Here is a 26,254-nt window from a genome sequence, read left to right on the forward strand (position 1 = left end):
GATAGAGTCACCTATTACAAGTGTATCAGGTGTGATGTTTAGCCTTAAGGGCTGTGACTGTTCGGCACACTGGCTTTGTGAGATATGTGTTGCACGTGTTTTGTTTTGGGGTAGCGGTTGCTTGGGTGTCTGCTTTGGAGTTCTCTGCTGCTTAGGCAGATTTTTATTTAGAGCCTCCGAGTATGTTTTTGTGTGTTTGGTTTGCTGTCGTGGTAGGTCTATGTGAGACTGGAATTGTAGTGCGTGTGGTTTCCTTCTCCTCCTGACTGGTTACGCCAGTACTGAGTTGAGAGAGCTTAGCCTCCAGTTTGGCTATATGGTTGCATCTCTCACATGTGTTGGAATTTGTTGGGAGGAGGAGAGGGTTGTCTGTGTACATGAGGCAGTTGTAACACTGCCTCAAGATTCCCAGATTCACCAGCTGGACCGGAGAGGAGATTGACAACTGACCTTTGGACATGCTAGAATAGTACTGGGAATTCCTTTATAATTGAAAAAAGGGCCAATGGGGAACAAAGTACTCAAGGGGAGTTTGTGAGGGTGTAGTGCTTTTAATTTTTTAGTGCTGACTTATATAATTGCTTTAGTGAGCAAGTGCCAGGCTTTAGAGTGGGAATAGGGTGTTTGTTATGAGAACTAGATCAGTTCTAAGGGAAAAAGTGAAGAGCAGACTTTGTGGAGCCGAGAATGGTTTAAACCCAATTAAGCGCTGCCCGATGCTGCTCTATGCAAAATCGCAAAGCAGCTAAAGCGGGTTTTATACAGGGGGACTTGAAAGAGCTAGAAATTGGCCCAAAACGGCCAATAGACTACCAGATACTTGTGCTGGGAACACTCCTCCAGGGATAGATAGGCTGCTCCAAGCTCCCCACTGCCACTGGTGAACAAAGAAGCCTCCCTTTATCCAAGAAAGGAAATGGGCAACACAGGAACTTTCCAAAAGTCCAAAATACAGCAAAGCCTGTATTTGGACTACTCTAGGTCAGGAAAGAAGGAAAACAATGATATTTTTTTTTTGCAACAAACAGCAGAAAAATGCAATAAATATGTAACACAGGCTAGCGCACTTGAGTGTGTAGCCTCAACAGGTAAATGCAACAGACAGGACATACTTTAAAAGTGCAGGTGCAAAAACAACTTTAAACAGTTTAAAACAGTTCAAGAAGCAGAAATACTTGCAGTTTAGATAGATTGGACAGTCGCCCAGGTAGTAGCAGGAAAACAAACACTTTTATCAGGTTAGCAGTCGCTCTTTTAGTCTCTCTGCTGCTAGTACCACTCTGCAGGACCACAAGGAGCTTGGCTGAGTAGTAACAAGAGCAAAAACCGTGCCAAAGTGGGTTTTATACAGGGGGACTTGAAAGAGCTAGAAATTGGCCCAAAACAGCCAATAGACTACCAGATTCTTGTGCTGGGAACACTCCTCCAGGGATAGATAGGCTGCTCCAAGCTCCCCACTGCCACTGGTGAACAAAGAAGCCTCCCTTTATCCAAGAAAGGAAATGGGCAACACAGGAACTTTCCAAAAGTTCAGAATACAGCAAAGCCTGTATTTGGACTACTCTAGGTCAGGAAAGATGAGAAACAAGGATAATTTTTCTTTTTTTTTTCTTTTTTGCAACAGACTACCAGATTCTTGTGCTGGGAACACTCCTCCAGGGATAGATAGGCTGCTCCAAGCTCCCCACTGCCACTGGTGAACAAAGAAACCTCCCTTTATCCAAGAAAGTGTATTGCTTTTCCGTTCTATTAAGCTTCAGTTCTAATTGAGAAACTGCAGTCTGCAGAAGTGCAATGCTTTAATGCTTTTCCTTTAAGTTGAAACAGGAAATGGCAGCCTGCAGAAGTGTATTGCTTTTCTAATAAGCTTCTAATTAAGAAACTGCAGTCTGCAGAAGTGTATTGCTTTTTCTGTTAAGCTTCTGATTTTTTTGTGTGGTACTGCTTACTGCAGGAGTCAATTTCTTTGTGTGTGGTATTGCTTAATACAAAAGTCAATTGCTTTGTGGTATTATTGCTTACTGCAGATAATATAGTTTAAACTTGTGGTCTGTTCCTCTTAAAATTTGTGGTTTCTGGCAAATCAGTGAGAACTGAATTCAGTAACTAATGATGTCCCTTTAAAGTTTCAGTCATCCTGTCTTTCAGGTAGTGCATAGAAACACAGAACATTTTATACTAGCAACTTTTCTAGGATTATACAAGCAATGTTTAAAAAGTGTCCCTGATTTTGGCCGTTGCCCCCCCCCCCCATAAATTTTGGCTTTTTCCAGATGTCTTGTGCTGCATAGTTTTTCAGGGGGATAGAACTTTACTGCTGCTTATGTGAAGTCTGTTTTCATTAGTAGCACAACAGGTAGAATACTTGCTTTTAATGCAGGAGGCTGTGGCTTCTACTCCTACATTATGTAGCTAGATTGCTGATACTGCACTGTGTACTTTTGGGGTGTGGAATCTGTAGTCCTAAGAACGTCCTCTTTGGAGGAGAATGGAGATACCTAGTAACAGTTTGCCATCCATTCCCTATTGCAATATTAATAGCTTACCATTTTTAATGCAATATAGGCAATTTATTCCACAAGGGCAACAGGCACTTTATTTTTAGATGAAGCAATGAAATATAAAGTTGTTTGCTAGCAACAAGCTCTTCATTACTTACAGATCTCTTTAATGTGAATTATTTAGATGACTTTTCCTTTTGCAGAGATTGTGCATATTTATGGATACTGGTGGATTGTAAAGTTTGACTAAGGCTGTAATGATGGAAATGTTTTGAATTGGGGTACTGGGCAGTTTTGTCATTATTGGTTTGTGCATTTTGTTTCACTGCTTACTGGGAAAATGTTCAAAACAAATTTAAAATGCGCTCTAACAAGTGTGCTGTACTATACAAGGAATATAGCTTTTAAGAATACAAGGAATATAATTTAATACAATCAGGAAGGTGCATCAAAAAACACATGTATGTCAGCCCAAAGGTAATCTTTATCCACCACTGGCCAGATGCATTTTCTTTGGATGTGGTGTGGGTTTCAATGCTGTTTCAATGAATGTGACTTTCAAGGGCAGAGAAGTTTTAATGCCAAGTTTATTTTCATGGTGAGGCAGTATTGCTTTGTTAAGCAGATGTTTGTTACTGTTTGTGCATTATTGTGTTGCAAAATGTAAAAATAAAATCCAAATAATCATTGTAGAAGTAAAGCAGTATGCACACATTAGTGTTTATGGTAAATGGGGTGAAACAGCCAGGTACTGGAACATTGAAATGGCTGCAGGGGAACTCTGGTGCCATATTTTGGTTGTCTGTTCTTCAGTTTGTGTTTGAAAGTTGGTATCCCACAATTCCATTGGAGTGGGTGGGGTTACGTAATTATGCATGCAAATTAGATGTTAATCAACATACAGATTTGTACCTATTTTTCATGGGCCTTGTCCAGATTTTTAATGTTTCCAGGTTGAGAGGTATGTCCAGGACAGCATTCAATAATCGTAGTAGGAACCTCCTCCTTAAATAAAATCTGTGGAACACCCTGGACCCCTCGGAAATAATCAACTGTGGTTCCCCTTGAACATCCAAAATGGACACCTGCAAAGCCTCATTGGACATGCTGCAAGATGGATCCACGCCGGCCTCCAGCCTGGTTGCGGCAGAGGAATCAAACAACAAAGCCGGGTGAAACTCCAGATTCTCAATGGTCTCAGGAGAAACTCCCGATGGAGGTTTGAAAGCAGAAGATTTCGGTCTTAGCTTTTTAACCTTCTTCTCCCTTAACGGCTGGCCCTCGGGGCTGGAAGTTCCTTCCTTGGTATCTTTAGCAAGAAGCTTAAGGTGCTGGTTCTCGATACAAAGCAAGGCAAGAAAACCTACTATGCAGGATCTTTGGTATGAAAGCCTGACAAACAGAACACACTGTATGGTCACGAGAGGCTCCCAGACAAAATAAATTCTTACCATGGAGGTCTTTATGGGGAATCTGTCTCCTACACTAGAATTTACCCTTCCTGGATGACATTAACCCCGAGAAGCAACAAAAAGCCAAGAAAAACATAATGGGGTACTTCTCTGGAACAGCTTGGACTTCAGCAAAGAAGATGTAGGCATTCAACTGGAGAATGAAAATGCATTTGAACTGGAGGTAAAGGATGTAGGCTTTCTGGCTAATAATCAATAGAAGTGTTTGGACTGGTGGCAAAAACGTTCTGAGGATAGTACATCTCAACATCACCTTTATGTCCTATGCTATGTGAGCAGCATACCAGCGTATTTTAAAACAACAGCAGACTTTTGTATACTGGCCAGAAGTCGGGCTACCCAAGGCAGGTAATCCCATAGGTAAACAATACTGCGACCATTGAATGAAAGGACATTAACAGAACAGTTATAACTGTTCTCTAAATAAGTAATTAGAAAAAAAATATTTTTTTTACCAGCTTGCATATTTATCAGCTCCTTTCATGTGTTCTCCAGAGGAAGATCAACTGACAACACTATGCTTCTTGCTGCATGGAAGCAGATGATGATAGTACAAGGCTACTCTTCCCTTTACTGTTAATCATGCCGAGATCCATGGCAGAGGAACACTAGCTACACTCACTGTGAGGATGTTTAACAGCTCTGGAAGTCTGTCTAGTGGGTGAATGTCTGTCTGCAGCTAACTTTTTTTCCCCTCTTTGTTTTGCTCTCTTTTCCTCTCTGAGGTACAACAAATAACCAGAGCAAAGTCACCTACCTGTGGCTGAGGCAAACTGCTAGCATGCTGTGGTATTAATGGCTGTTGATCATCAGCCCCCTCCCAGCGAGTCAACTCATTCATTTCCTACGACCATGGTGAAGGATGACTGAGAGCAGCCAATCTGTGTGGTCCAAGCTTTTTCTGCTAAGCACCAAGGAGGAGACACTCAAAGGCTGACCCCTGACTTCTACTATGGATGTTCTCTTCAACCAACCCTGCCCTCCCCACACAATCTCCACCATGGAAATCACAACACCTTGTGTGCCCTTAGTTGTGCAAATCCCCCTGCCCCTCATGAGAGGTGAGTGACACCCATTCTCTCCATTCCTGGCTCCTCCAGGGCCTGGAATAGTAATCAAACCCTGGTCATCTGTGCCACAGTCAGGGCTTCAACCCAGAAAGATGGTATCCTTAACATTTTTCAAAGGAGTGATCGTCGAAGCTTCCAACCAAGAGAGACATTAAGCTTATTATGCACACAGTATAATACAGAACACCACTTCAGAGTGGATTCACATATCTTAGGATCTCCACAAAGACTCATTCTTCTAGGAAGGCTGGTTCTGCTGCTACTCCTATTCATCTATTTGAACATATTGTGGCTCTCAGTGTCTAATGATCTTCACTCTGAAGTCCTTGGTTTTGATTACCACAGTCTTCATTTACATACTATGTGACTCTAAGTCACTTTACCAAACACTGATCTGGTACCTCTGAAAAGATGACCTGCACCTAGAGTGTACACCTGGTTAGCAAATAAATATAATACAAATAAAAATAATAAAATAAATATCTAGAATAACTCATCTACAACTTCAAATTCTACAATGATACCAAAGCCCAAAGGGGGGAGGGTACTACTTCTACGGCCTCCACACCCCAGACTGTTATGTGCAAGTGGGGAGAGGAAGCAACTAATGTACATTTGGTCAATGTCAGGGCATCTGTTAGACTGGCATATGATTAAAAAAAGCAAGCCAAAGCAGAAAAGAATTAACTGAAGCCCAATAGTGGAAATAACAAAGCTCAAAGATTTAAAAGCAGGAGCAAAAAAGCCTACACGGACTCGCCTGACCTTGTGACTAACAAGTCAGCTGCTCATCAGAAGACAGTCTTTTCTGAGACTGTACTTCAGAAAGTGCTTCTCAAAATTCAGGTGACACGGTGTTAGGAAAAGTGCAGAATATCGATAATAAGCTAAGCAAACAACCTCTAACTATAATGCAAAATCTGAAACAAACATGTTTTCAAACACCTTAATCAGTTCTAATCCCTATCAGTTTTGAGAACACACAAGTGCAGGAAACTGTATTTATTAAATTTTAAAAATGTTATCCTGGGTGGGGGCATCAATACCACTGCCATCAGCAGTCCTCTCATATGAGGAGCTGCAACAAATCATGCACAGATAATCTGTGTCAAAGTACTACGTTTAAGCATGGGACCGGTTTGGCTCTAAAAATTAAGACACAGCCATCTTCTGAAAGGTTTGAGCAGTGGGGTACAGTTGGTAAAATGGCACCAGCAACACAGACAGATGAAGCCACGACTATCAAGTCAAAGTAAGTCAAAGTAAACATTATTGTCATACAGATCAACACAGAGGAAAAAGTGCACATCACTGTACAAAATTTCGATACTCAGGCTCGAACTATATGAATGACAGTTTATAGAAAAAAGATTAAATTAATAAAAAAATTTAAATTAAGTTAAATAAAAATAAATAAAAAATAAGCTACAAAAAAGTAACTAAAGTAAAACAAAGTTGAAAGCTCTATTTACATCAGAAACACAACAAACACACCAGCAGGAACATACTCAGTAGAAATATAAGGATATGCAAAAAAAAAAAAACAAAAAAACAGTATTATAATAAATAAGAGAAGCACCCATGTAAACTTACCCACCACCAATATATACCATAAACTTACAGTTCACAGTTTTCCTAGTGCAGATGGCCCAGGAGACCCTACCTCATTAACAGCTCATGTACTAGATTCCACTAGCAGGGGAAGATGGAAATGCCCATTGTGGGAACAGTGAGTCATTGCAGAATGCAAACATCCACAATACCCTGGAGGAGCAGAAGTGGCGCAGTAGGTTAGTCAGGGGTACAGCTGAGAGCTCATCCAGCCACTGCCTGATGAGTGGCCTCATTAGAAAAGTGCACAGGTGCGCGTACTCCCAAGTGCACAGCGTTTTGAGTCCATACAGTGACATGGGTAACCTGTATCCCTGTCTAAGGGTGGGGTTAGGACTTGCACATAACCTGCTCTAGCTGTTGGGCTGCCACAGTGTTTGCCTAAAGGATGGCCCCTTTAGATATTCCTTTTGCTAATGGATGTAGTGAATTCCCATCACTAATGAATGAACTGTATCCCTGTCTAAAGGTGGGGTTAGGACTTGCACACAACATGCTCTAGTTGTTGGGTTGCCAGCACAAACTCCTCAGTGCTTGCCTAAAGGATGGCCCCTTTAGATATTCCTTTTGCTAATGGATGTAGTGAATCCCTATCACTAATGAATGAACTGACTCAAATCCAATAGGGGAAAGCCTGATGATCAACAAGGCAGAAGAGGGAAAATTATTACAAAAATAAACACTAAAAAAAATCGTGCCCCTTTAATTGGGTTTCCAGGAAACACTAAACACAGTCTTACAAAATACAGTTCTGTGGTTGTCACTTAGTTTAATACTAAACCTCTTCCAGCCTCATAAGAATAATTTCTAGTTTATCTACTTTGAAAACCTATTTAATATGCATGTAGTACATCTCTAAACGCTACAAAGAGCTCTAAAATTTCACATTCCTCTTACCTCTTGTTTTTCCTCACCTATACTCCTAGATTGTGCTTAACAGGAAAATTCTGCAATGTTAAGAAACTCAAAATAAAACGTCTCATTTTGTTAGGAAATCGGCCATTTTTATTAAGCAGATTACTTCCAATGACACAGAGGACATACTTCACAGACATACAGCTTCATACACTTGTATGACTTTCTGCTGTTTCTGAGATCAGGGCTGCCACAAGTTGACTTTTGAGTTTCTTGTATGAAATTCGATCTACAGAACAGGGAAACATTAATCACCAGCCAAGTGCTTACAGAAAAGGAAGCACATACACAAAAAATATGTTTTCTGTGATGCTACAACTTAAATCACTGTCACACAAAAAGTAAAATGTGACAAGCTTGTATGTCCACTCCCCACCTTAAACAAGCTAATCATACTTGATGGATGAGAACTTAAATATCATGCAAAATCAGCAAAACATAAGCAATGATAATTGAGCATTAAGCAATCCAATGTGCTGGCTGAAAAACTCAGCACTGCATAGCAACAATGTACTCAGCTACTTTATGAAATACAAGTAAGACAGAAATACTCATTTGCACAGCTAATCTATCAGTTTCACCCCTAAAACTGAAGATAGTGGCTGTTATGCATTTAAAATGACTCATACAAATTCTTTTTACATTTCCCAATGAAATCTAGAAATGAAGGGAGGTGGACTTAAGCTTTTTCATGTCAGTCTGCACAGCTGCCATGGAAGATGCAGGCACTGCTAGCATGTACACGATAGTTTAACATTTAAAATGTAGGATAATGACAGTTGTTTGGGTCAGTGCCTCCCGGTCAACTTAATTTAAAGGAGCTATAACAAGCACTGAAGCTCAACCCAACAAATACACACAAGTAAAAATTCTGTGTATACACCTTAGAGTAGCTTCAGGTAGTATAGTAATAGCAAAACAGTACATGAATAAAACACAGGCATATCACCATTCAAAGCTAACATCTGACACATCTTCTCAATCTTTTACTCCAGCCAAAGAAACTTTTAAATGGATGCCTTGTTTTGTAAACAATGAACTCCTTCAGCTTCATCATACAAAAGTCTCGCTGTAAAGCAAGTGTGCTAGAAAAACTGCTGCTAAATATCACTTTATGAAAAAAAATCACATGTACAGTGGCACTTCACTAGACAAAAACATTCAGCTACATAACCGTGGAATACTGCAGTCCCCTGAAATCATGAGATGATAGCAAAAAAAAAAAATAATAATAATAATACCTAATATGAATCTCAGTAAAGTCAAGTTCAGTCTTACCATGTTGTTGTAAAATGTTGTGTCTATGCAATGAGTCACTTACATCTGCATACTTGAACAGCTGTGGTAAGTTTATTCCCTCTGTACTCAACACATATTCCTTTTCACCATGTTTATCTGTAACTTCATTTAAAAAGCATCGGGTAATGCCTCTTATCTCATGGATGACTGCAGCATGAGAAAGGGTAGACAGCAGAGACGACAGTTTAAAATGTACATTCACTGCAGGAATTTTCAGTGTGATCTACAAGGGGAAAATAAAAACAACACAGATTTGACAATGTTCTTGACTGCAAAGAAAGGTACATTTTCCAGTTTCAGTTAATGAGAATGACTTCAAATACAAGGGAAAAGGCTATAACTGGGAGTACTCACCCTTGTGGTATAAATACCACAGCTTTAGTACTGTAAAGCAAAATTATAGCAAATGTCACATCTGCATACGTGCATCTTCTGTGCCACTTTTCACAAATAATGGCACCAAAGCAGCAGCACCTCCAGTTACTTAACACCAATCTCTTCATGGCTTGCCCACAGTCATGGACAGCAGTCCTACAAATCTTTAAACATTATCCCTATGTGAACCTTATTAAAAAGGCGAGCATATCAGGTCAACAACAGAACAAATAGACAATCTATATCTGTAGGGGCAGGCAGCTGCAGTGATGGATGCAAGTTATTGTCAATGACTATATCCAAGTGCTATAGACTCTACTGTGAAGAATCACTGCCTGCTGAATGAAATAAGATTTAAAGAAAAACCCAACATTTCATGTCCACTGCCTGTTAGTTAAGCAAGTGCATACTGGCCTCCAACCATGCTGTATATCAAAGGTCATGATACATGTGCAGTGTTGACTGAGGTTTGCAGGGATGTTCCATTCAAATCAGAGTGAAAATCACTTAGTAAAGGTATTTAAAGTTGTGTCAGGATTTGTAGCAAAAAAAGTAGGAAAAAGTGCTCAGCGATTAGCTGTGGAAGACATGGATAGTGTAGTGGAAAAGGAATACTCTGAAGAGGAGCAAGTTTTGGAGTTCAAGTCAACTCACTAGACAGACTAAACAAGTGTTGAGGCTGAATATCAGTCAGGTAGCCAATAGATTGGGGGCAACAAGAACTGGACTATGGAATTTCACTGAAGTTTTGAAATCTTTATGAAAATTCTCAAATTTGCAACTACTTAAATAGCTGCTCACCAGCAAGGCCAACAGGAGATGATGGAAATATGTAGGCAGCAAAAGGCAGAGACTAAAGACAAGGGATGCAGGGATAGTTAAGAGACTTGCTCAAACTAAACTGCATCTCAATGGGCTGGAGTTATAAAGCAGAAAACAGCATTTAATTCTATATGGTTTTCCAGAAAGAAAATAAGTAAATTATTTTTGTACTATGTGAAAGGTAGACCAGTGTAATGGACATATTTTAATAACAAGTTCCTGAGTGTTGAAGCAGAAAAATGTTGCCAATGCTAGAAACGAAGGTCAGGCACAGAATGCCTACAACAGTGACTATATTTTTGTTTGTAACAGTTCAAATCTTGTGGTTATTATTGCAACTGTGCAGGAAAGTGACCATGGCAGGGAGAACAATGTTTATTGAGAAAGATTATCCAAAGGTTACTATCAACAGCCACTGCTGACTTGTTGATGCAAAGAAGGAATGTAAAGTACTGCATTTTACAGTGTAACTCCCTGCAACAATAACGACATTGTGCAATGGAAAAGTGTTGGAGTTTGACAGTTCTGATGAAGCAACTGAGAAAACAAGAGAGTTACCACTGTGACTGAAACAAAAACTGAGCAATCAGGTGGTACGACTGTTACCACTGTGACTGAAGTACAAAGTGCTTCAGTCACAGTGGTAACAGTCGTACCACCTGATTACCAAAGTGACTTTAAGCTTTCGTACCACCTGATTACCAAAGTGACTTTAAGCTTTCTATTTAAGCTTAAATATCAACCCCTATATCACAAGATGGGTTGCAAACTGGCTCAGAGATAGAACCCACATGGTCAGAATCGCAGGTGCCATGTCCGAATCCAAACCAATTACAAGTGGCGTACCACAGGGCTCAGTTCTGGGACCTCTCTTGTTCGGTATATAGTTCTCTGAGGTTCAGGCTAACACGGGGGGATTATGGCTGACAAAGTTCACAGATGACTGCAAACTGGGGGCCATAATCGAATCTCCAGCTGACACAAGCATCCTCCAAAAGGGTCTCACAGAGACGGATGCTTGGTGCCAGAGCCACGGCCTCAAGCTAAATGCTAAAAAGTGCACAGTCATCCCCTTTGGGGAAAAACAAGGTGGCCACAAATTACCACTTAGGTGGTAATCCATTAAGTACGGAAGAAATAATTAGAGATTTGGGGACCAACGTAGATAGTAATCTCTCCTTTGATAATCACGTTGCCAAAGTGGTTAGAAAGACCTTCTATATAGCCCACCTTATCACGAAAGGGTTCGCATCTAGATCAAGAGAGGTCATTGTGCCCCTCTACTCGTCACTCATCAGGCTCATAATTTAATACAATGCCCCTTTTGGGATGTACCTTACCCGATACCTGCAGCAACTGGAGAGACCCCAAAAGTACCTCACCAAGAGGATCATGGGCTACAAACAGATGTCCTATGCAGCTCGACTAAAGAAACTCCAGCTCTACTCAGTTGCTTACCGCCTACTCAGAGGCGATCTATGCCTGACGTATAAAGCTATGTCAAACCCAGAATTAATGGACATGCTCCACCTCAAAAAATCCAAGTCCCTTAGAGCTACACGCTCCAGGGACCTAAACCTCAGCACAAAAATAAATAAGACATGCTGGAGGGACAGATTCATTTCCCAGAGGCTCCCCTCACTCTGGAATAAAATCCCAATTCATGTTAGACAGAGCCCCTCGCTGACCCTCTTCAAGCGAAATTTGGACGCATGGATGGGAAATCGCAAATTCACCACTGGGGTCTCTCCTGTGTCCCTGCTAGACAGAGGCACGGTAAACTAATGTTAAAAGGGTACCTTCTGTGACCTACTTTTCAGAGGCACAGTAGGCTAATCTAATAGGGAAGCGGAAGCCAAATACACTCTGGCTAGGCTTATAAATGCCCTAGGGCAGACAGCCTTGTATCTACCTATGAACCTATGAATGAATGATTGAATGTCACTGATTGACAGTCTCGTCTTATCTTACTGATACTACAAGACTGCCACTGATTGACAGTCTTGTCTTATCTTACTGATACTGCCGACTGCAGCTTTCATGTTAGTACCTAGTTTTAGTGCCTTGTAGTGCACATAAACTTTGCAGATTATTAACCTTTTCAGCAGTATATTATCTTTCTTGTGCATAACTATTAAAGTAACTTTCCTATATAACAGACAACACATACAATAATGTACAGTTTTGCAGGGTTTACTGTCTTCAAGTTGCTTCTCATACAGCATAAAAGGTGTTCTCCAATATGCAGATCTAACAGATCTCCCAAGAAATCAGATTATATCTCACATACATAGATTCTTATGAAAGCAATCTTTTGGGAACTCTCAAAGTCATTACTTTGGTATTGTCTGATGTCATTCAGTCTGCTTATTAAACTTTTAGGGAGTCTTTCCTGTTTGAGAATGTTTCTGTGTGAAAGCAGACTTTCGATGATGTCATGCAGTCTGCTAATAAGCTCCTTTGTGTTCTTGTTTCAAGGTCAGTTGTCTTGCACTTTATTCCTTATCTGTTTCCCTTGAAGCTTGTTACACACAACTGAACATTTAGCTTATCCTTAGCAGCATTTTTCTCAAGCTGTACCAGAACCTGAATCATGTTACATTTCAGATGAATGCAGTCATTTATTTGATTTTTTTTCCCTTGCTTTTCATCTAAGAACAGTTTAACCCCTTTCTTAGCAAACAGAAATGTATGCCTCTAACTGACTATATTATTCTACATATACTATTGCAACAGAAGTGTATATGTATCTAACTAGCAAACAGAAGTACATGCATTTATAAATCTCTAAATATAGATCTAACATTTCCGTCTGTTTTTGTTTTTTTAAACACTGATTACGTTAAACACATTAGGAAACAAAACCTTTAGTTTTCTTTTGATGCAGCAAGTTAAAACACAGTTTTATATGGTTAACACAATGATAACAATTACTATTAGACTTGGATGAACTATTTTACAACTTTTTTCTTTTGAAGACCATTCTGTAAAAATGTTTTACCAGTTATCATATATATTTTGCAATTGCTGAATATGACTCTATACAGTGATGCTCTATACAGTAATTTTACATTGACAATGCTTGTGGATATTATTGCAAACATATTGCAGTCTTGTTTTTTGAACAAACATATGTCATAAATGTCAAGCTTTGACTTGTTACTAAACATACAAATGAACTGAGGAGCAATTTCTGTGAATAGTTTAAAACTTAACAGCAAACCTATTTATACAGATTTACAGAGTGTTGTAGAAACATGGTTTACATACTGAATAATGTTGTTTACATATTAAATCATTTGTTGTACAGAACGTTTTTGTATTTGTACATACATGGACTGTAATGTAAACTCAGTACTGAAGGATGCTAATTAAACATTACTGAAACATTAAAATGTATTTTTGATATTTTTGTCTCACTAGTGTACATATTGATGGCACCTTAATCACTTAATGACCATAAAAAGGCATGGTTGTCTTTTAATAATTACTGAATCATTCACACAGACCAATATGTTTTTTCTTGTACCTTTATTTTAGTCCCTTCTGCAGTACTGTTTACACAGTCAGTGTAGAATAGTGCCCTTCCCCCCTGTAATATGCAGCATTTTATTGTAGTATAGTTTATTTGCTTTATGCTGTGAAAATTGAAAATACATCTACTACTTCTAGTAGGTATTTGTACCCTCCCCTTTTTTGTCAAGTGACCCGCATCATTTACTTGCAGATTATTAATGGCATGTATGCACAATTGTAACATTTTATTACAATTACCAAACAGGATTTTTGCAGACTTTTGCATAGTGCTGCATGTGAATACTTAATTATGTTTTAGTAACAATAATATTTTAGAAAAACGTGACTGCATGAAATGCAGGAGTGATTTGTGACAGACGAGTACCTGTAAGAGTGAAAGGGAAGGTCTATAAGACAGTAGTGAGAAAAGCTATGTTATATGCGTTGCAGACAGTGGCATTGACAAAAGGCAGAAGTTTGAGCTGGATGTGGCAGAGTTAAAGATGTTAAGATTTGCACTGGGTGTGACGAGGGTGGACAGGATTAGGAATAAGTATATTAGAGGGTCAGCCCAGGTTGGAAGGTTTGGAGACAAAGCCAGAGAGGCAAGATTACGTTGGTTTGGACATGTGCTGAGGAGGGATGCGGAGTATATTGGGAAAAAAATGCTAAGGATGAAGCTACCAGGTAACAGGAAAAGAGGAAGGCCTAAGATAAGGTTTATGGATGTTGTGAGAGAGGACATGAAGGTGGTTGGTGTGACACAGCAATATGCAGAGGACAGGAAGAAATGGAAACAGGTGATCTGCTGTGGCGACCCCTAACGGGAACAGCCGAAAGAAGATGAATATTTCAGAAAAACATAAGCCAACCTGGCCTGCCAACCAGTTTTGCTTTTTAACCTTATAAATTTCAGTACCAGTAACATTTTATTTCTCCAAAATTCCTTGTAACTACCCATCTCAGTCTGGGAAGACCAGAGCTCAAATAAAACAATATCTCTTACTTTTTTTATTTTTGCACATTCCAGACTCTGTAACCCTTTAAGCACTCTTTTTACCTTAAGTCATTTATTAACACACTTGCAACTTTATATTAGAATACAGTTCTTAAAACGCTTCGAACTATAGTAAGTATTTGTAATTTGCATAACTATGCATAATTTTAAACTTGGGTTTTATTTGCAGTATTATGTACTCGGTACAACCTTATATTAATAACATTGCTTTTGAATACTGCTTTTGCTGTAGTCTCTGCTATATCTTAATGCTATTACACAATTACAAAATATTGTAAGAAACAAAATAGATATTGGCTTAACTAACACAAGCTTAAAACACATATATTTACATTTGCTGTTGCCTGTCTTTTGCTCCTGTGCATTTTAAACAGATGCACTTTAGGTGAAAAGAAAATAAATGCATGTCAGCCTTGTGACCTCATGTCTTTACTGCTTTTAAATGCTGTCATTTGATTTTTATGCCCTAAAACTGTTTAGTTATTTGAAATGATTTCAAAATCACCATTTAAGTGTCTTGCTTTAACTGAATGAAAGTTTTAAAACATTTGGGAATAAAAATTCAGAAACATCTAAGTAATGCATCTGTCTCCACATCGGATCCTGCAGTATACTTTAACTATTTTCTAAACTTAAAGTAGAATGTTGTAAATTATTTTTTTTATTAGTGTACCTAACTGTTGTTGCTTTAACTCTTTACTAACCAGATTATTTTTGTCTTGTGATTCTGTACGGTCTGTCTGACATTTCTCAGTATTCTGTTCTGCTGACTCTAAAGCTCTTATGCACTTCTGAAAAAGTGTTTGCATATGTTGTCTAAACTTTCTGAACTCACACTGTCTTTTAGAAGTTTGTTAAATCTTTTTGTCAGTTCACCATGGAGCTTGTCTCTGTTCTTATCTGTTTTGTACTGTGCAGTGGTTTAATGCCACTTTTGTCTAACAAGATGTACAGAAGATTCTGTCAATAAATGACATGACTGCTGTTGTAACTCTGAAATTAGAAATTAACTTTTCACATGTGGTGACATGACATAATGCAAGTGTATGACCCTTATCTGGTTGTTTGCCATTAACAATGGTCTGAACTGTATTTTTTATGATACTGCACACAGAAAGCAGTTTCATATGACTTGCACAATAAACATTTACTGTCATACCAATCATGTTTCTGTTTGATACCAGTCAAATGTAATCCATTTACATATTTCCTGTCAACTTGCCCTAATAAGGTTTTACCTTTGCTAATATGCTGTTTACACAGCTTTTGTAGTCTGTCTAAAATTGACACATTAATAGTACTAATCCTGTGTTTACTACCTTTACTCAATGCATGTACATTTACCTGTCCTAAATTCTGTTTACATTTCTTACTAGCCTGATTTATAGCATTCATGCTGTTATGTAACCACAAAAATTTGCTTACCAAAGGCCATGAAAACTTCAGCTGGCCACTTCTGAGCAATGCAGATGGTCGGAAAACTTTAGCAGTTACTTGAAAAGCTTGTGAAACAAAGTTGACAGTGGCAAATTCAAACTTTAAGCGTCACCAACCTGGAGAATTTATGGCACTGCTTACTTTCTGCACGGCAGTCCTTCTCTAGATGCAGACATCTGAGGAACTGTACAGCTGCAAACTGTGGAAATTGAAGTGCTCCCATTCTGGACTCAATCGCGTACATAAAAAAGAAGTTATGTACTTACCATAACGTTCCACGTGAGTTGTTCATCTCGCCTTCATCCTCACTGATTGGTTTGGAGCCAATCCTCGGCTCAGACTCAGCCAAATGCAAAAGCTCGAAGTCTTTGAACAGCTCGTGGCCTACTCCCTATCCCATGATGCAGTGGTGCTTCCCTCAGATCTTGTTTGCAGCCAACTAAACTGATTAGGTAAATACCCCAGTAAGAAATCAAGAATACAGTAAATAAGGACTAAATATCACCAAGATTCATCTCAATTTCCTGGTCCTCAAGAAAAAAAATTTTGGTAGGGGGATTGGTGGGTGGAACATAAGAATGAAGGCGAGATGAACAACTCACATGGAGCATTATGGTAAATACATAACTTCTTTATGTGAAGTTGTTCTATCTCGCCTTCATTCTCACTGATGGGTTAGCGTCCCAAGCACCATCTTTCTTGGGTGGCTCACGGGAATATATTCCTCAGAACCGTGGAACCAAAAGAGGCCCTGTCCTTGGAGGCCTTATCCAATTTGTAATGAGTAATAAAGGTATGAGGTCTTGACCATGTGCCTGCTGCACAAATGGAATCTATTGGTAGCTTAGCCAGAAAGGCTGAAGATGTGGAAACAGCCCTAGTTGAGTGGGCTTTTACTTTATGATTTAATGGCATGTGGACAGAGCTATATCTAAAAGAAATGCAATCTGATAACCATTTTGACAACGTGGTTTTCACCACAGTAGTACCCTTCTTTGAATCTGAAAAGGAAACATACAGCTGATCTGACTTTCTAATGTCTTTAGTCCTGTCTAAATAGAATCGAAGTTGCCTATGGACGTCAAGTTTGTGCAGCATATGTTCCATCCTATTCGTATATTTGGGGAAAAAAACAGGTAATTTTATAGTCTGGGTGAGGTTTGTCTCCAAACAAACCGTAGGTAAAAATGATGGATTTGTCCTCAGCGGGACTCTTATCATTGTGAAAAATCAAGTAAGGGGGTTTAATGGACAAGGCATGTAATTCTGAAACCTTTCAAGCAGAAGTAACAGCTACTAGAAAAATGGTTTTCTATGACAAGTATTTCAAGTCCCAAGATGAGACTGGTTCAAATGGGTTTAAAATGATTCGAGAAAGAACAAAATTTAGGTTTCATGGTGTAGCTAGGGATCTAACAGGTGGTCTCAAATGGACAGGACCCTTAAGAAAGGCTTCAGAAAGTCTGTGGGACATGACAGAAGCCCCCGATAGCCAATATGAAAATTAGAAATTGCTAACTGAACCCTAATGGTCGCTGCAGCTGCCCCTTCATTGAAAAGCTTGGTTGAAAACTCTAAAATGGATGCAACTGAAGCCAAATACGGATCAATATTGTCTTGGGATGCCCATATGGAAAATCTTTTCCATTTACTAAGGTATAACTTCCTGATAGATGAGTTATAAGAGGATGTTATGATGTCCTGAGCTGCAGATGAGAGATTCTGGAACCTGGTTATTCTGGGAATTGGAGCAGCCAAGCTGCCAATCTGAGGGTATGAAGTGCAGGATGAAGAGTCCCTGATGAATGAATCAAAAGATCTAGAACTGGGTCCAGGAGCCATACTTCTTCCAGTAGATGAGGCTGAAGGACGGGGAACCAAATCTGACGAGGCCAATAAGGGGCTATTAGAATGATGGTCCTTCCCAGAGTCTTGGCTTTCTGTAAAAATTTGAGTAACAGAGGAAATGGGGGAAAAGCATAAAAGAGACCCGGGGGCCAATTGTGTACGAGCACGTCCCTTGGAGCATCCCCCAAAGTGGGGATTAGGGCAAAGTAGTTGCTGCATTTGGTGATAGTGGGGATTGCAAAGAGATTGCAGCAAGCTTGGCCCCATCAGCGGAATATCCTTTCTACCACTTCTTGTTTCAGGGACCATACGTGAGGCAATAAAATTGCTCTGCTCAATTTGTCTGCTATCACACTGGATCTCCCCGGAATATGCGTTGCTATCAGAAAGCGCTGGGTGGACGTTGCCCACTGCATACTCTCAGGGCCTATCGACATAGGGGGTAGGATCTGGTTCCTCCTTGTTTGTTTATGTACCAGACCACCGACATGTCTGTCTGTATTGCAATAGTCCATAGAGGAAGAAAGTCTTGAAAGGACTGCAATGCTAGTAGTACCACTCTCATTTCTAGGACACTGATATGCAGGTGAGCCTCGTGTTTCTCCCATGTGCCTTGGGCTGTCCTTCCCTGAAAATGCCCCCCCCCCACCCTATCAGGGAGCCGTCTGTGGGCACTGAGGCAACAGGAGTGGGTAGAACAAAGGGACGACCTATTGTTACTTGATGAGGAGTCAGCTACCACTGAAGATCCTTCTTGCATGAATGTATTACTATAATCGGGTGTGATATTGGAAGTTCTTGAAGGGACCACTGTGTGAATAGGAGCCATTGCAGTATACGCATATGCATTCAACCAAAAGGAATGGCAATGATTGCTGCCGCCATTTTCCCTAATATTTTGAGCACCATTGAAGCTGGGCTTTTTTGTTTTGACATGAGTTCAAGACTTGTTCTCAAAGGTCACAAACTCTTTCTGGTGGAAGCTTTATGGTCATGGAGAGAGTGTCCAGATCTGCTCCTATAAAAATGGTATGTTTGGATGGTGATAAGGCAGATTTTTCTAAGTTTATGGTAATACCCAATTGACTGCAAATATTTAAGGTTGTGTCCCTTGTTTGTACAAGTTGATGCTTGGTGGTGGTGGTGGTGAGGAGCCAGTCGTCCAGGAAAAACCTGGAATCCTAAATGTCTCAGGTGAGCAGTGAATACTGCCATGCATTTGGTGAATACTCTGGGGGCTGTAGTTAGACCAAAGGGCAGAGCTCGAAACTGATAATAACTGGCTCCCAGCCAAAAGTGCAGACGATCCCTGGATGGTCTGGCCATCTTTATGTGGTAGTACGTATCCCGGAGATCTATTGAGCACATCCAATTGTCTTTTCCTATAAAAGGAAGTATGGACTGTAGCGTGACCATCCAGAACTTTGTTCTTTTGACAGGTTTGTTCAATCTGCTGAGATCCCAAATGGGTCTCCAGTCCCCTGTTTTCTTTGGAACTAAAAAGAACCTTGAGTAAGTTCTGGATCCTCTCTGGTCTGCTGGGACTGGTTGGATGGCTCTTTTTCCTAGCAACCTTGCAATGTCTATGGTTGCTTGTTCCCTGTGACTGGGTGGAACTTCCGGGATTTTTCTCATAAGGGGGGGTGGGTTGGCAAAGGGAATGGAGTATCCTCTGGATATGACTCATTGTACCCAGTGTTTTTTTATTATCTTTAGCCAGGTGTCTGGGTACAAAGATAAGCATCCCCTGACTGCCTCCAGAGATGTACAGATAGGGCTCCTTTCAAGAGCATTGATAGGGCTTTCCAAAGAACTGATCTCTGTCGCCCTGATTTTGTGGGCCCCCTCTGTTGCATGGATGGCGTCTTCCATTACTGCCCCCTCCTCTGCCTCTAGAGGTGGTTTCACCACGTGTGTCAAGGAAAGCTCCTTGGGATTTACGGAACCATATCTCCCCACTTTTCCGACCTTTGGGGTAAGGTCTGGTAGGGGTGAAAAAACGGACTCCTATGGCAAACAGAGTCTTTCCTTCTTGCTCACACCTGGTAAGCACTTCCTTCACTTTCGGTCCAAAGAAGGAGGAACCATCAAAAGGGGTGTTAGCAAAAGATGACTTATAGGGCTCCGCTAAGGAACATAAGCGCATCCAGGAGCATAACCTAAGAGCAATTCCTGTACCCGCTGCAGCCCTGCTCGTTCCATCAGTTGCGTATGAAACCAGATGAATGGAAGAGTTTATAAGGGAATTTACGGTAGCAAGCTGTGACGTTACCTTATCTGACACCCCCGCAACTACTGCACCCTGTAGAGTATCTCCCAGTTCCTTAAGGAGATCTCTGTGTAGTCTAGTAAAATGTGTAAGATAGTTCAGGGATCGAAGAGCAAAAGCCACTGAACTAAACATGCGCATTCCATATCTGTCCATGATCCTAGAATCCCTATTAGGAGGATGAACAGATGTAGAGGTCTCAGATAACTCCTCCTTGGTGGCTCCCGCCACCACCATAACATCAACGGGTACTCCTTTGGTATGGAAAGCCTTGTCATGGGGCGACATTATGAATTTATTAGGCCTCCAAGGGACAGGTTCCATGGTATCTGGGGACTCCCACATCTTTCAAGAAACAAAGTCCATCAGTTCATCAAAAGCAAGAGACACCCAAGAGGTGGAGGGTTGAGAACCAAAAGCCTTCAGGAGGACTGACTCATCATCAGTAGGGTTGATGGGCTTCCATCCACCCCTCTGTTTCAGTATTTCCAAGATATCACCGAAAGAGATATCTTCAGAGGGGGACCGTGGGGACCCTTCTGACTCATCTAAGTCAGTGGCTGATGTGATGGATTCCTGTGAGAAGTCCAGATGCTTCCTCTTGCAAAGCCTCTTCCTGGGAACTTCCTCAGTAGGAGGTTCTGGGGAGGTCTCGGAAGAACAGGGCTTACCCAATGGGGCGACCTGAGGCTCTGGGTCTCTACGCTTTTGAGGGATCAGTGAAGCAGAGGCAGACACAGGTGCTTTAGGGGAGGAGGTTTCTGGTACTGATGATGTGGATGCCCGAGGAGACAACACTCTCCTTATGGCGTTGAAGGCCCCCCCCGGCTTTGATCTGAAGAGACTCCTGGATCCATAGAAACAGGCAGTCTCCCCGGCACTGAAGCGGTGGGCTCTGAGCCCGAGGTAAGAGTCAAACTCACCCGAGCCAAGGCACCAAGAGGCAAAATCAGGACCGAAAGATCAGTATGACTATCCTCTCCGGACCCGACCACCAAGTGTTGGCTCCCAGACTCTAAGGTCGGTACCAAAGAAGTCAGTGTAGTCAGAACCGACAGGCCCGGGAGGGGTGTCAGCTCCCAGACTCTAAGGTCAGTATCGAGGAAGTCAGAGTAGTCGGAACAGACAGGCCCAGGAGGGGTGTCGGCTCTGGCGGTTCCACAATCATCAGCTTCGAACACTCCGGCTCCGAAACCTTGAGTCGAATCAGAGGAGGAACAGAAGTCATGGGCTGGTTCCTAGTCAGTTCCGAAATTTCACAGGTCAGCCCTGAAAAAATTTTTGCTAGTGCTGGTGTCTGCAGAAGCCTCTGCACCACACAATCCACATCCTTATCAGAGAGTCTTGAGGACTGGGAAGAAGCTATGGAAGAGGCCACTGACTGAAGGACTGGAGACTTTAAAGTAGGAGATACCGGCTCCAGTATCGGGGATTGGCTTCTATTAACAGTAACAACCTCCAGCTCCGAAAGCAATGAAGCCTAGGTGGCAGTCTGAATCAGTTTTGAAGTTGATTAACCCTTTTTTGGCTCCGACCCAGAAGAAGACTTGTAAGACAAAGTCTTAGAGGATTTTGAAGGCTTGTCCGGTGATTTGTCCTTATCTAAAGATTCCTGAAAAGAGGACTTCAATAATCCCCTGGCTATTAGTTTACTCCTACGTTCATGAAGAATGCGAGAGCTGAAAGAATGACAGATGGCACAGTTCTCCTGTAGGTGAGAACCTGACCTAAACAATAAACACATTCTGTGTGACCATCGACACTTTTTGTCCACATTTAGGACACTTTTTAAATCCAGATTTAGCTTTCTCTTGTGGAGACATGGCAAAAAACTATTAATCTCTCTCGCACAACTTTAATATTATATAATATAGCCCTAATTAAAAAAAAAAAATGGGCCTAACTTCTACAACATCTGTAACACACACACACACATACACACACACACACACACACACACACACACACTACAGACAACTACTGCCCCAAAACCTGGGCTTAACACACTTTAGGGTAGGGAGAAAAAACTATTTAAACAACCCTCTAACTTAAACAAGTTGTTATTCTGAGGGAGACGAGAAGAAACAAACAGCCTATAAAAACACGGCCAGTAACAACTAGCCAAAAACACACACTCTTAAGTTTTAAAGCTAACTAACTACAGTAATACAACTAACTACAAGAAAAATTAAGTATCAAGCTAAACTAACACTTTTTATATAAAACATTAAATTTTACTGGCCAGAGCTGTCGAAACACTCCCGATCTGTTGAAGCGGCAAACGAGATCTGAGGGAAGCACCAGTGCATCATGGGATAGGGAGTAGGCCACGAGCTGGTCGAAGACCTCAAGCTTTTGCATTTGGCAGAGTTGGAGCTGAGGACTGGCTCCGAACCCATCAGTGAGAATGAAGGCAAGATAGAACAACTTCACATTGTTAGTTACTGCACTTTCACTGAAGTGACCTTATACAAGGCAAAGGCACCACTCCCCCCTGTGTTCAAATGCAGACAAGGCTCGCCATTGAAAAGTTATTCAAAATGACAGAATGAATGATTGAACGTCACTGATTGAAAGTCTTGTCTTATTTTACTGATACTGCCAACTGCAGCTTTTGTCTTAGTGCCTTGTAGTGCACATAAACTTTGCAGATTATTAACCTTTTCAGCAGTATATTATCTTTCTTGTGCAGAACTATTAAAGTTACTTGTCTATATAACAGACGACATGTACAGTTTACGGTCTTCAAGTTGCTTTTCATACAGCATAAAATGTGTTCTCCAATATGCAGATCTAACAGATCTCCCAAGAAATCAGATTACATCCCACATATATATATTCTTATGAAAGCAGTCTTTTGGGAACTCTCAAAGTCATTACTTTTGTATTTTCTGATGTCATACAGTCTGCTTATTAAAGTTTTAGGGAGTCTTTCCTGTTTGAAAATGTTTGTGTGTGAAAGCAGTCTTTCGATGATGTCATGCAGTCTGTTAATAAACTCCTTTGTGTTCTTGTTTCAAGGTGAATTATGTCTTGCACCTGGGTCCTCATCAGTTTCACTTGAAATTTGTTACACACAACTGAATATTTAGTTTATCCTTATCAGCATTCTTCTCAAGCTGTACAAAACCTGAATCATGTTACATTTCAGATCAATGCAGTTATTTATTTGATTTTTTGTTGCTTTTCAGCTAAGAACAGTTGAACCCCTTTTTTAGCAAACAGAAATGTATGCATCTGACTATATTATTCTACATATACTAGCAACAGAAGTGTATATGCATCTAACTAGCAAACAGAAGTACATGCATTTATAAATCTCTAAATATACATCTAATAGGTATGACTGTTAACACTGTGACTGAAGCAGTTAACTGAGAAATCAGATGGTGCAACTGAACTGACAAAGACAAATCTGCAGCAGTGGAAGATAAGTGGAAAGAACAATTTACTTTGAGAGAGAAAACTGCCAAGTTTGCAACAGTGACACTTGGAACAACGTGGTTGAATAGACTAAAGAACTTCAGCACAAACTGACAGTTTGAGAAAAATGAAAGACTGTGAACTATGATATGAAAAAAAGAATGGAAATAAAGACAGAGACGTTGATAATAACCCAAGAGGTGTGACAATATTTGTCAAGCTGTGCTCTTTAATGAATGTGTCACAAATGGGAGTTTTCCTATGCTAAAGGCTTGACAGAAATGAAAGCTTACAAACTGTGATATGTCAACAAGACTGAAAAGTCTGAATAAGCTCAAATCTTTGTTAAATGTGCCATGAAGGCACATTTTCTGTTTTATAAGTTATTTTCCACAGGTGACCATTTCATTCATAACATGAGATATTTTTAAGTGGTGGTGTTTACCCATAAATTAATGGTACCACAAGAATTTGAGTGGTGAAGGGTAAAACATTATAGTTTAATGTTACTTCAAAGAATGTGTGGTGTTTTCCTCCACTGAATGCAAGATAACTACAACAGCACTTGAATGAATCTTAATAATGGTTGTGTACAAAAACACTGAGATCCAGGAGTATAATTTAATCATTTAAATTGAATAGTAGAAGCTCAGCTATGATTTATTTGAATATTACGAAGAACGGCTAGTCTTTTTTAAAGCTCTATGCTTACAGGCAATTTGTATAAAAGTGAGGAATACATGTTTTTTGAAGGAGACTTATTTTAATCTGTGACAGATCATTTAAAGTTAATACTAATTGTAGGGAAATGCTCATAGTAACAAAATGTGTTACGTCAAGCCTACTGAAAGTATGCATCATTGCTGGGGGTCATAAGTCAATATTTTTAGCTTTGCTCATACACCTTATATAATGAAGGAACTAGTGGCTGCCTGTGAAGGTGGAATATTAGGATGAAAATGAAAGCTGTACATACTTAAACAAACAAAGAATGGAATATACTATACAAACTTAAAATAGTTTACAACAAAGCAAGTACATGATAAAGTGAATAGAAAAAGCTAAAATTCAGTAATTCTGAGGGATGAATAGTAAAACTGGTGACTGCATATATTCTGGTGAAATGTTAGATGGCTCTTGAGTTTCTTGCTAGAAGTATGGAGAGAGTAAGAAAGCAAGATGTTGTTGTTGTTTCTCTTTCGGCTTTTTCCCGGTAAGGGGTCGCAACAGCGGAACTCTGGTCCACTAATGATTGGCAGTAGATATTTTCACGAAACGCTGAGGTGCCAGCTCAACGCCCAACCTTCAACGATGGCACGCCCATTTATGCACGCATGTCTTTTGAATGCTACCCAACTGCGGGGAGGACATGCAGACTCCACACAGAAGGCACTCCCAAGCCAAGCCGAGAATCGAATGGGAGAACCTCTTGCTGTGAGGTAACAACGCCACCGCCGTACCACCGCGGTGAGTAAGAAAGCAAGATGTAACAGACTAAATAATTCTAAAGAAAGTTTTACGTGAGATGACAATGGCTTCCACTCTCTGTTTGGAAACTGAAGGGGGGGTTGGAGGGAAGAGTGTAGCTTACAAGGGGCATGTTACTAAATGGAATAAAGAGTAAAAGACTATGTGGAAGGATGCTTGTAAGGACTGTCAATGAATGAATGATTGACAATGTTCTATGCACAACATGGTGAGCCAGAACAGGGTACTGAGCACATACTGTCTTAGGGGAATGTAAAGGGACAAAGCCTGACTACTCTGCTGCCTGCATGTATTTCAGGAAAACTGGAATGGAACACTGAATATGACTAGGGGACAGGTTAAGGGCAGATAGATAAGTAGATGCAACAAGTATTAAGAGAAGTGAAATAAAGTCACTGGATATGCCATAAATGAGCTCTACAACAGAAGGAAGAAACTGTTGCAGAAAAGAGTAAAATCCCAAGACTGCAGGAACTCCCTGGTCAGCCTCAGCAAGAAGCTGAGATCCCTCATAAAATACTCCAAACCTAGTTACGAAAATAAAATCGCCTTGGATTCTAAAGACAACCACAAAGCCTTCTACAGCTATGTCAAGAATCTTAATGGCAACACTCAGATCTGCTCTGAACTACAGCACAATGGCACTACATTTTCCAAACCATCTGATATTGCCAACATCCTGGCAGACAGGTTCAGTGCTAACTTTACCTGCCCACCCCCCAAAGGGGTCATCCCCATACTGGATGATTGCAAAGCCCCTGAAATCATGTCCGCATAGGTGAAGATCGCACTCTCCAAATCCAAGAACACCGCATCTATGGGAGCGGACAACATCCCAGGCTGCTTTCTGCACGAACTACAGAACGAACTGGCACCCCACCTAAGTACCATGTTCAACCATAGACTCACTTCAGGCTTTCTGCCTGAGTGGCACACAGCGACAGTTATCCCACTCCACAAACGGGGTGCCACCACAGACCCCGGGAATACCACCCCATTAGCCTGACGAGCCTGGTCTGCAAGGCCATGGAACACATCATCCCAGAGCTTATAAACGAAGACATAGGTAACCTCCAAACTCTGGACCCCACTCAGTTTGGGTCTGTAAAGGTAGATCACACCTTCAAAACCTGACTGACTTCTTCGAAGCAGTCACTAGAGTCGTAGATGAGGGTAAGGTAGAGCACACA

General features: G+C 40.6%; 1 protein-coding gene across 1 annotated transcript in view; it reads right to left on the reverse strand.

The window, feature by feature from the left end:
• Positions 1-26,254, reverse strand: part of POLR1A (RNA polymerase I subunit A) — a 2,269,619-nt gene that overhangs the window by 225,345 nt on the left and 2,018,020 nt on the right. The window contains exon 31 of the mRNA XM_044062330.1: positions 8,891-9,091. Coding sequence (XP_043918265.1) covers positions 8,891-9,091 — 201 coding nt within the window. The remainder of the gene's footprint in view (positions 1-8,890; positions 9,092-26,254) is intronic.

This window comes from Protopterus annectens, chromosome 2.part1 (genome assembly GCF_019279795.1).
Source record: "Protopterus annectens isolate FY-2018-M chromosome 2.part1, PAN1.0, whole genome shotgun sequence".
Classification (NCBI taxonomy): Eukaryota; Metazoa; Chordata; order Ceratodontiformes; family Protopteridae; genus Protopterus; species Protopterus annectens.